Below are 12,564 nucleotides of genomic sequence, written 5' to 3'. Positions count from 1 at the left end.
CACAAAATATTGGATTGTGATATCTAAAGGAGCAAGATTTGAGTTGATTGGATATTCGGACTCCGATTATGCGAGATGCAAAGTTGAGAGAAAGAGCACATCGGGCACATGTCAACTATTAGGAAGATCACTTTTGTCTTGGTCATCAAAGAAGCAAAATAGTGTGGCACTTTCAACCGCCGAAGCGGAGTACATTTTGGCCAGTAGTTGTTGTGCTCAATTACTTTGGATGAAGGCTACTTTGAGTGACTTTGGGATCAAATTCAAGCAAGTGCCATTGCTATGTAACAATGAGAGTGCCGTAAAGCTCTCCAACAACCCGGTTCAATATTCAAGAACAAAGCACATAGATATCCGCCATCATTTCATAAGAGATCACCAACAAAAAGGGGACATTTGCATTGAGAGTGTGGGCACCGAAGATCAACTTGCCGATATCTTCACCAAGCCACTTGATGAGAAGAGGTTTTGCAAGCTAAGGAATGAATTGAACATACTTGACTTCTCTAATATGTGTTGATGCACCCCCACTTATATGACATGCCTCTCCTTCGAGCAATCCAAGGTAAAAGTTGATTGGCATGGCATACATCCTTGCTAAGGACATGTTTAGTGCATCTAGACATCTTTCATATTTAAATAGGCTCATTCATGAAAAATCAAATGAATTTGATGCTTGTATGGTACCACTATTGCTACTATGCTTAATTTGGTCTAGTGATAGCATATGACATGTTTGTGGGCTTGTAAACCTAGTGTTTGATCTAGAAAGTGAGCTCTAAGTGTTAAACTCAACATGGTACAAGTCTTTTGCAAGTAATCTCAATTGAACCAAATTGGGAGAATGATCCTCACTTCATATGGTTTTACCTCAACCTATCTAAAATTTGAGCTCACCTTTTGTGCTAATTATTGACAAAGGGGGAGAGAAATTCACAAAGATAGTAAGATAGGGGGAGCAAACAAATGAAATAACATTGTAGAGCAAACAAATGAAATGACATTGCAAGGGGATCAAATCAAAATTGTACACAAGTAGGGGGGAGCAAGCTCATAAACTTGTATGTTGCATTCAAATGTGCATTTCATATATTTGCTTGCATGGCACAAGTTTTAAATTTCAATATCCGTGCTTGTGTGGTGTATGCTAGTTGTAGGTTTGAATGATGAAATGAAAAACTAGCATGTGTAGGTTAAGTAACTAGACTCATGCTCACATTATGAAAACTAGACCCTTACTTCTAATATTGATCTCACGGGGTATTCTAGTTTTTTTTGTGTATGTCTAGTTACTAATGGTGCTAAGGATGGTATATTGGTGCACTCCGATTGGTATCACACTTCAAAGGTCCATCTTTTATACCTTAGCATCATTTGGTAGAGATTGACTCCTATATTTCCTATCTAAGCATATGTGCAAGCTACAATCCAAATTCTTAGCACATATACAGGGGGAGCAATTGCTACCATTTGGGATTCATGAAACTTGTCCATATCCTTTTACACATGGTAAATATGCTTGGGCAAGCAACATGGATTCAATTAAAATTCAATTCATATCTTTGGGTAAGGGTTGTCATCAATTACCAAAAAGGGGGAGATTGAAAGCTCTAGTTTGGTTTTGGTGAATTGATGAAACCCTATGTGCTAACCTAGTTTATCAAAGTGATTATGAGATAGGTAGCACTACTCCAAGTGGTAAAGCAAATAAAGATCATGACATGATGATGGTGTTGACATGGTGATGATCAAGTGCTTGGACTTGGAAAAGAAGTAAAAGAAATGCAAAAGGCTCAAGGCAAAGGTATAAATGGTAGGAGCCTTTTCGTTTCGGTAATCAAGATACTTAGAGAGTGTGATCACATTTAGGATTAATAGTCGTACTATTAAGAGGGGTGAAACTGGTATCAAAATGCGGTTATCAAAGTGCCACTAGATGCTCTAACTCATTGCATATGCATTTAGGATCTAGTGGAGTGCTAACACCCTTGAAAATATTTGTGAAAATATGCTAACACATGTGCACAAGGTGATACACTTGGTGGTTGACACATTTGAGCAAGGGTTTAGAACTTCACCGGCGGAGTGTCTGCCCGTAGAGTGTGGATAGTCCAACGGTACCACCAGCGCCCTATACAGAGAAGATAGGGTTTCACAGAGTCCACCGAACACTGGTCATGTAGTGACCGGACGCTGGGTCCTGTGTCCGGTCAGTAGAACCAGTGAGCGCACGGTCTCAGTCTCATGACCAAATGCTGGCGCAAAGAGTGACCGAATGCTCAGGGTCTATGTCCGATCAGTATGACGTATGTTGATGTGGCGATGTACAAAGGAGACAGTGAGTGATCAGACGTTGGGTGAGTCCGGTCGGGCATGACCGAACACGTCCAGTCGTGAATTTTCGTGAATGGAACGTTACTGGAAATGACCAGATGCTGAGGTCCTGTGTCTGATCACTTCGAAGCAGCATGTCTGGTCACAACTTAAATGTACTGATGACCGTTGAGATTGGGCGATCGACATTTGAAGCAGGGGCCACATGGCATGCATCACGTGACCGGATGTTGGGGTTCAGCGTCTGGTCGATCTGACCGGCGTGTCCGGTCGGCCCATTTTTTTAGTGGACTGAGGAGCCAACGGCTCTATTTCATGGGGGCCTCTATTTAAGCCCCATGGCCGGCTCAGCTCACTCTCTTGTCCATTTGTATTGACATAGCAACCTTATGAGCTTAGCCAAAGCCCTCCCACTCATCTCCATCATTGATTCATCATCTTTGTGAGATTGGGAGAGAATCCAAGTGCATTGCTTGAGTGATTCAATCTAGAGGCACTTGGTGTTTGTGTTTCGCTACGGGATTCACTTGTTGCTCTTGGTGGTTGCCACCACCTAGATGGCTTGGAGCAGCGGAGGAGGATTGGCACGAGTTGGTGATTATTCGTGGCCATCTTCGGTGATTCTGATGGGACTTGTACCTTCCTTGATGGAGCACCGAAAGGTAACTCTAGTGGATTGCTCGTGCTATTGAGTTATCTCACTTGTGGATAGGTTCTTATGGTATCTAATTGTGTGGACGAGATTCGTGCAACACCTTTTAGCCACCGAACCACAAGTGTTGGTTGACACAACGGGGATGTAGCATCTTGGCAAGCACGTGAACCTCGGGAGAAAGTCGGTTGTCTCTTGCCCTTTGGTATTCTCCTGATGATTGATTAAGTATTCATCTTGTAATTGGTTCACTCCTCTACGTGGCGGTATAATCACTCTACTCACTCATTTATATTCTTGCAAACTAGTTGTAGCAAGCTCTTTAGTGTAATTAGAATTGAGAGCTTGCTTTGTTGTTTTAAGTTCATCTAGTGGAGCTCTTTAGTGTAGCAAGTGTGAGAGCTCTTAGTGAGTAGTAACATAGAAAATTGTGTGTCTAGTGATCATAGCAACTAGAATTGTTGGATAGGTGGCTTGCAACCCTTGTAGAGCTAGAGCAAGTTTGTATTTTGCTATTTGTTATACTAATCAAATTGCTCTAGTTAGTTTGTAGATTTTTAAATAGCCTATTCACCCCCTCTAGCCATATTAGGACCTTTCAGCGTGGCCAGACACACCCGGTTATGAGGACATCACTACTTCATCGCATACAACCAAGTAGAGGAGGAGGTCCAGCATGGGCGTCCAATTCATCTTATTCATGGTGGAAGCCCAGTCCAACTCAAGTTCGAGTCCGATTCGGACTTCAGAACCAGTCTGCCTTAAACTGGTCACCCAGGACGCATCCTGACTTTGTTTTCAACGATCCATATATGGTTGGAAAGCTAATTTGATAAGGAAGCCAATCCAAGTGGTTTCACATCAAAAGACCTTCGGAATCAACAGGAATCGTCAAAACAAGTTAGCGTCCAGAATCCGCCAGGGTGCTGCGACACCATCTTTTGGTCCGTTGGACCGTGTATCATGTTTGGGCCCATTAGGGGGCGCGTCTAGGGGGGTGATGCCCAAGACTCTATAAATAGCAGCCGTCGCTCTCCTTAGGATTTGGGTTTTATTTAGTTCTTGATTTTCTCGTGAAACAGACATCGTTTTGCTGCAACTGTGCCGCCAAGGCTGCTTGCTGTGAACCAGGGCCCCAGTTCTTGATCTTGTTCGCCTGTGGTGATTAGTCCTTTCAAATAAAGACTTGAACTCTTTCTTATTATCATAAGCCTCATATTTATTTGCAATTTCAGATTGTGTTTATCTCGTTCTTGCTTGTGTTCTCAATTCGCCTACAGGAAAGTCTTCTCGGCGAGGTCAATCGCGTTCACGTGATTGATAACCAACGGAGTAGTGGTGTAACGGTTGTGGGGGTCCGAATCAGTCTTGGTTCGAAGCCTAGATCATAAACATTAAGTCTCCACCAATCGACGCTATCATACCTTTTGAAAGATCGGGCCTAGTCTACATCACCCGGTCCATCCTCAGACAAACCATCACCATAGGAGCAGTCAGGGTACGATAGTGGTGCTGTTGAGTTAGCTATCTCTCCCTACGGTGGCTTAGGGTGACGGGAGTGGTCGCGCCGCCAGCGCGCATGGCCACGTCGTGGCCGCCGCTTCCATGAGCTCCGCTACCCCTGTAACTTTGGCTAGGGTAGGCTCTTGGGTCGTAGGTGTTGTTCGGCTCACAGGCTTGGGTGGGGATGGGCCTGGTTGGCCGGCGTGACCGCCCGGTGCCGTCGCCGCCGCACCGGTGCGTGCGCGGGTGCTCGAGGGTCTGGCTGTTGTGAAGATAGAATGTTCCGAGGGCTAGATTGCTTAAGTCCAGACTATAGGAATAGTGCTATGGACTATGAATTGATTCGGTATTAGGGCGAGGATGTTTTCGCAATTGTGCCGGCGCGCGCGGGCCTCCACGTCGTGGGCCGTTGCTGCACGGTTGGGCCACGCCGGCGGGTCACGCGTGCACGTGCTATGCGGGTGTGGGCCGAGCTACGATGGGTCGCGCAGGTGGATTTTGGTTTTCTTTTTTTCTAGGGAATTAGTAAATGTTTATTCAATTTAGTTTTGAGCTGATCTTTGAGAAATTATAGTAAATTCTATAGGTGTCCAAAAATAGCGAAACAAAATTTGTTAGGTTCACAAAAATGTTATCTATCTGTTGGTGTACTTACTTTACAGTTATCTATGATAATGATAGATTAATTAATTCATTTAGGAAAGCTTAGTATTATTTAGCTTAATATTTGTAGGAATTTTTGTGGCAAATTGATAATAGTTTTAGGCATGATTTTTTATAGTAAGTTCATTAGATTATTATGTGCTCACTGTAATTTTTGTAGCCTTAGAATATGTTGATAAATAGGGTAGCTAGTACTCCTTGTTTTATCATATATATAGTAAATTGATATTAAGAATAGGGATGCCTTTAGTTGCTAAGATAATGCATGCAATGTTTCATACCTGTTAGTGGTAATAATAGGTAACTTAGCATCTTAGTCGGTAGAACTAGCTTAGTAGCTTGATAGATGTATTTTATTTTAAGAGTTGTTGTTGCCGTATTATTAAGTGTTGCATCATCATTTCATGCATGTAGATAACGAGCTGGTAGAGTTCATGCCTATGGGTGAATAGGAGTATGAGGAGATCATTAAGGAGTATGAGGAGGAGATTCTCATATAGGAGGGAGCTCTGGAGCCATCAGTTGCTGACTTTGTTGACACGCCGCCTGCCCGAGACAAGCCTCGGTGCATAACCCTATTTTTGAATGATCATTGAATATATATATGTGATATGCATTTACGTTATAGGCATTTTATGAAAACTACATGCATAGAGATACTTACCTATGAGTCCTACTAGTATAGGTCGAGTAGCTGCTATGCTCAAGATTTTGACAGCGTGAGTAACCTGCCGTTACTCACAATAGGTGATTATTATTATCACTCATGATAAAAATGGGGGAAAGGAAAATGGAGACCGAACATGGATATGGTATGGGTATTGGCGGGTATAAGAGGTTGTGTCTTGCGGCCAACAGGGCATAGCTTGGTTACACTTTTTCCCTGTCTGTGTCGGTTAAGGACCAGCCGTTGCATTGGGTTCTAGGCAAGTCACAGACTTATTATCCCGAACACATACTTGTGTATAGGCACAGAGAAGGCTTGTTGCTCTCTTGTCGTGGGTTCTGGCTCTTTTCACACCGACTGATTCGAGGCGGGGATGGTGGAGGTCTAAGCACCATACTGAGTCCGAGACACAGGAGCGGGGGCTTGGAGTCCAAGTTTGGACGGGGACCTGACCCCCGTGATAGAAGAGTGGTGGGTTGGTCCTGCTTGTGCTTAGGGTACAAGCAGGGCGTGTGTTTCGGAGTATCCGGCTGGGCACATTGATTCGTGAATCATCGGCGATCCGGTACGGCTTGTCTATAGTCTAGCACCGTAGTAAGAACTGAAAGATAAAAGGTGATGAAATGGAACTATTTGCTCAACTCTTGCTTGAAAGTAGAACATATGCTTACATAGAATGGCTAGATAATGAATTAATCATGACTGCTAATTATAACATAAATAAGGATTCACTATTAATATTACTTTCTGCAAAAAGGAAACCTAGCAAATCATAAAAGCTTATCATATACCTTGGAGTCAGAAAATTATTCCCACTAGTCGGATACGTCTTGCGAGTACATTATGTACTCAGGGTTTATTTACCCCTGTTGCAGGTGCAACTTGAGGAGTGGCTGTTGTGTGAAGGATTCTTCTGGTGGGCACAGACGAATCCTTGTACATTATCGATAGATGTTTCTTTACATTCTGCTATTTTATTTCCACACTCTGAAATTGGTCCTATAATAATGTATTTCTAAGAACTCTAGATGTATGAAATGGACTAAGTAATGTAAACTCCTTCTCATTATTGGATCCTGCGGGAAAAATATGGATTATTCGGGGTCTCCCTTAGGGTGTGCTCGACGGAATCCGCCCGATGTAGCTCGCTCTCGGGGTGCTTAGTGTCTAGGGGAAGACAAGCGCCTCCGTAAGTGCGTTATTTCGGGCGGTTCTGCCACAAATACAAACAGATTTTTAAATCGAGATCAGGGACCGCGGGTTCTAAATCGGCAAAACACAGGAGCTCTTTAGAAAAACTATAGGGATGGTGGGTTATATACTTAAAAACTTGGAGGACTCTTTAGTAAAATTGCCTACGAAGGGGTATCTTCTAATCTGGGCCATAGATCTTAGATCGGACGACTGAAAATGATTGGGATGGATGGGGTCGCCGGCACAGTACCTGGACGGCGGTGCCATGGCCAGAGAGCAGAGGAGCTCGCTGGCGCTCCTCGTTCTAAGCGTTCCGACCACCGTTTGTCTCGGGAAAGACTCGAGAAACAAGAGGAGAAGAAGGCGAACGCGATGGAGGAGTCAGAGGGGACCGCAGTGGCTTGGTGACGAAGCGGCACTCGGAGCAGCGGCTCGGGCTCACCGGCGTACCTACGGCGGTGACACTAGAAGAAAAGAGAGCGAGAGAGAAGAAAAGGAGGGTACCGGAGGCTTTCTTACCTCACGTAGAAGCTTGGCAAGGCAATCTCGGAGGCGGAGGGGCGGCGGAGCAGCGAGTCCCACGGCGGCGGATCTCCGGTGTCGTGCGACGTGTGAAGCTGCGGCTGCTACGGCCTTGAGCAGGGGTGGTGCTTGCTCTAGGGTTCGGGGAAAGCGGCGCGGGGTACCGCTGCTACTTATGAGGCGGGGGAAGCTTGCGGGACAAGCCAAAATGGCCGGGTCGGCGTCGACACGGACTCCTCCATGGAGTCCGGTGTGGCGACGGGTTGAAGATGGTCCTGACGGACGGGGCCCACCGGTCAGCGAAAGAGAGAGGGGGAAAGGGAAAGGCGCCGCGCTGCTGGGCCGACTGGGCCGGGCGTGCAGCTGGGCCAAGCTAGGAGGGGCCGCGGGAGGAAGGAAACGGGTGGGCCGTTGTGGGCCAGAAGAGAGGAAGAAAGCTTTTTTTTTATTTCAAATGTTTTCCAAATGCAATTTCAAATCCAATTTAAATTCTTTTGAAATTTTGTTCGAACTCAATCATCACAAAGTAAATTTGCAGCAGCATGAATGCTCAACCATGTAGCTAACCCTATGATAAATTTAATTTAATGAAAAATTATTATTTCCTATGTTTTTATGAACACCAGAAATGCAAGATTAAATCATTTTTCATCTATTTCAAAAAGGGTAAATTTTAGGGTGTTACGGCAACTTACATCTGGCGAAACTGAGCACTTGCTTTCAATATACGAGTAGTATTTATATAACTAGTAGGAGGCACCCCTCCTGTTTGATAAAAAAAATAAAGAATCCATTTTGCAAAAACAAAACTGGTTCGTGAACAAATTATGGGAGTTCGCGAGTTCCTGAATATTAGTTAAGAATTTCAGTCAAATTGTTTGAACAGATTTGGGTGACCATAAAACAGGAGCAGAAATAACCATTGGCAGTTAAAGTGACCAAGAGTTGGAGCCTTGGAGGATGTCAACATTCAGAATGCCAATTGAGCTAACATCGTGCTTCGCCAGCCTAACACATTTCGCCATTTCGGCATCAAACTTCCTCAACCCACCACCGATTACACAATAGACTGGGACAAAGCCTTTTGCCCCACACAAGTTTGAACTTACAATAACACGAAAGCACAGCATGGAAACCATGGACAAATTAAGGCACAATGCAATGCAGCAACACCAATCCTAACTCATCCTCTTTTAGTTGCATCAAGAATCACACCACATTCATCTAGTAGTAATCATCCCATATAGATTTGGAGTAGAAAACTTATTAAACCACATTGGTTATCATGATCATGCTCTGGACATCTCCTGCTGCTGCTGGTGGAGGTTGCCCTGGTACTTTGGGTCCCTTCGGACGATGCGCTTCCAGTACCAGTGCTTGTCGAAGAGCATCCAGATCTCCTCGATGGGCACCTGCTTGGTCTCCGGCAGCAGGAGGATGACGAAGATGGACATGACGACGATGAGCGAGGCGAAGAGCACGAAGACGCCCCAGCGGAGGTGGCACAGCGCGGCGAGGAAGCACTGCGCCACGGCGGCCGTCCAGAAGAGGTTGACACACACCACCACGCTCTGCCCCGCCGACCGCATCTCCAGCGGGAACAGCTCGCTGGGCACCAGCCATCCCAGGGGGCCCCAGGACCAGCCGTAGGCCACCACGAAGAGGCAGATGGCCACCACCAGCACCGTGCTCACGCCCTTGCTCAGCTCCTCGCCTTTCCCGAACTTGAGGGCAAGGATCACAGCAACGACGACCATGGAGGAGATCATCTGGATGCCCGCCTCGATGAAGAGGAAGCGGCGGCCGAGACGGTCGACGGAGACCATGGAGATGAGCGCGCCAACGACGAGCATGGAGCCGGTGATGATGGATGAGTAGAGCGCCGCGGAGGATCCAAAGCCAAGGCTCTGGAAGATGACGGGCGAGTAGAAGAGGATGGAGTTCATCCCCGACAGCTGCTGGAACGCCGGGATGCCGAGCGCGCCGATGATGAGCTGCGGCCGGTTGCGCACGGCGAGCAGGTTCCGGAACGTGCCCGTGACGGCGCGCGCGGCGTCGCTGGCCTCCTTGAGGTCCTCGAACTCGGCGTCCACCTTGTGCGTGCCGCGCACCTTCTCCAGCACGCGGCGCGCCTCCTCCAGGTGGCCGCGCTCCACGAGGCTGTTGGGCGTCTCCGGCAGGAAGAGCGCTCCGACGAAGATGGCGGTGGCGGGGCCCATGGCAAGCCCCAGCGAGAGGCGCCACCCCCACGGGTGCAGCCGATCCGTGAAGTAGTTGATGATGTCGGCGACGAGGATGCCCAGGCAGGTGGTGAGCTGGAACAGCTGGTTGACGGCGCCCCGGATGCGGTAGGGGGCGATCTCCGAGAGGTAGAGCGGCACGGCCTGGTTGCCGAAGCCGATGCCGACGCCCAGGAGCACGCGCCCGACGATGAGCATGGCGATGTTCATGGCGGCCGCGTTGATGGCGCCGCCCAGGAAGAAGCTGGTGGCGCCCACCATGATGCTGGCGCGCCGGCCGCGGCGCTTGGTCACGTAGGAGGCGCCGAAGGTGGAGACGAGGCCCGCGAAGTAGAGCGAGGAGGTGAAGAGCGTCAGCAGCTGGTTGTCGTACTTGCAGTAGTCCGTCTCGTGCAGGTGCGCCTGCTTCCGATGGTACACGTCCGGGAAGAACTTCTTCAGGAAGTCGTCCATGGAAGTCACGCCGCCTGCAGCCATGGATTTCGCGTCAGGAACACCAGGAGCAAGCGGCATCTTTCAAAAAAAATTCTTTTTTCTAGTGCTTTCTGCTTTGAAATGTATTTCGCGTAATCAGACATGTTTTCGGTATTGTTTCATTTCATCATGGTTAAAAATAAAATGCTTCATTTCACAATGGTTATAAAAATAATAAAGGCTAATTTTTAGTGATGTCACTTGCAGAAGTGCGGTTGAGATTATCTGTGCTCCACGAAACAGAGTCTGTTGGTTGGTTGGTTTCTGAACTGTTAGTTGTGAGAAAAAAATAACAGTTGACTGGCTGACCTATCTGAAACCATTCAGCGAACGGAGAGTACAGGGATGAGACGAAACAGATTTGGTAATGGTTGTCAACAAACATCAACCATTTTGACATATATTAGGAGGGTTGAGTTGTAAAGCGGTTTTCCTTCCTGTGATTCTCTGGTCTAACCCAATGGATTCATTTTCAGTGCAAAGCATTCAACCATGATGGAGACCATCCATGAAATTCGGATCACAATATATTCGCCACCAGCTTTTCTAAATATCTATTCTATTTCGAAAGCTTGTACAATAAATCGTTGGGTGGGTTCAGGAGCAATCATTTGTCGCACCTTTCACAGACCCGAGAAAGAAGTAGAGAATCCATCATCAGAGGGAAAAAAATTATGAGGAGAGCAGAGTCATCAAACGCGGACAAGAATTACATTTCTATTTCTACATAAGACGTCCGGATCATTTTCAGCAAACATTTTTTTTAGAAAAATTTCAGCAAACAAAAATTGCATTCAACAAAACGAACTACGGAAAGGAAGAACAGGGTACGTATGAAAAATCGCAAGAAGAAAGAGCAGTGGGTGGGGAGGAATGAGGAAGGGATACTGACTAGAGACTCCGAGGTCATAGCCGAAGAGGGATCCGCCGAAGGAGCCGACGATGCAGGCGAGGATGAAGTAGCCGGTGATCTTGCCCTCGTAGAACTCGGCCCTCCCGCCGGCCGCCCCGCCGCCGCCGAACCCGCCGGCCATCCGCTGTCGTCCCTTCTCCTCTCCTCTCCTCCTGACCGGTTTCAGAGAAGCAGGAAGGCCCTCGCTCTCACTTCTCTTCAGACGACGCGCTGCACCTTACGTACTCAAGACTCTCTACCCTGAAAGGCTGAAACAAACAAAGAAATAGGCGTGGGGGGGGGGGGGGGGGGGGGGGGGGGGGGGGGGGGGGGGGGCGGGGCGTGGCAGGGGAGGGGGTTGGTGAAGGAGATGAAACGGACGACGACGACGGAGAAGGCAAACCAAATCAGTGAGGAGAGCGCACACAAGTCAACAGCGGCGAGTCAAGAAACTGACAAGGGAGGCAGCAGAGGAGAGCCAAGACAAATCAATATCTCCATCGCTGAACACAAGATACTCTGGAGTACCTCCTCTGTTTCCTGGACCAGCTCAGGAATGCGTGCTGTGCCTAGTACAATATTCAACGCCAGGCCAGATAACTGAAGATTAGGTAGTAGTAAATAAATATGTTAGGAAGCAATCCGTTCATCAAGAAGAAGAACCAATAGGATTATAGAGATCCCATCCAACCAGATTAGTGACATGGATCAACCTTAGCCTTAGATCTAAATCCAACCATCAGTGTAATCTCTCCCTGTAATCACTGTAGTTTCGTACGGACTACTCCATCTTTCGGAACCGACATCACCGGGAGCGCTACCCGTTGGGAAGCCGCGTATCCGTGTCCCCGAACGGGCGTCTGACAACTCCCGTGGCGTCGCTTCAACCTGTATAAATTGTGAGATCGATCAATGGAAAAGTATGGTTCGATTCATTCTTTCTCTCGATCACTACTGTTTTTAAACACGTTATCAGCACGCTCTGAGAATCGAGATTCATTCAAAAAAAAAAAGCGCAAAAGAGAGCAAAAACCGCATGATTTTAACAAGGGTAAGGACATTCCTAAAAAGAATTTTGACAAATCCCAACTTTGTCAAAAATGTGGTTGTTACAGCCACATCACTAAGAAATGTCGTACCCCCCGTCACTTGGTTGACTTGTACTTAAAGTCCGTTGGTCGTGATCGCCCAAATCAAGGACGCAAGTACGAAGCTCATTTCAACTTCCAGAATGATGTTACGATGCAAGATGTTGCTCCGTACAACTTCACTAATGACATTAACATGGCAGAAGCTAGTTGCTCCAAAAGTGTCCCCAATACACTGAGCAACCACAAGACTCCACCACCTGCGGAAGACGACTTAATGGACACGGACAAGATGCTTGTAGAGTTTGCCTCTACTGACATGTTTGGAGATCTCA

General features: G+C 47.0%; 1 protein-coding gene across 1 annotated transcript; it reads right to left on the bottom strand.

Annotated features, from left to right (window-relative positions):
- Positions 1-8,701: 8,701 nt before the first annotated feature.
- Positions 8,702-11,752, bottom strand: LOC136541860 (sugar transport protein 14-like). Its single transcript, XM_066534023.1, has 3 exons — positions 11,545-11,752; positions 11,142-11,410; positions 8,702-10,242 (listed from the first exon to the last, which is right to left on the bottom strand). Exons 2-3 carry the CDS (start codon positions 11,281-11,283, stop codon positions 8,825-8,827), a joined length of 1,560 nt encoding a protein of 519 aa, XP_066390120.1. The 5' UTR covers positions 11,284-11,410; positions 11,545-11,752; the 3' UTR covers positions 8,702-8,824.
- Positions 11,753-12,564: the final 812 nt, after the last annotated feature.

Source organism: Miscanthus floridulus, chromosome 3 (assembly GCF_019320115.1).
Source record: "Miscanthus floridulus cultivar M001 chromosome 3, ASM1932011v1, whole genome shotgun sequence".
Lineage (NCBI taxonomy): Eukaryota > Viridiplantae > Streptophyta > Magnoliopsida > Poales > Poaceae > Miscanthus > Miscanthus floridulus.
Note: the sequence above shows the minus strand (reverse complement) of the source record. Positions and strands in the feature narration are given on the sequence as shown.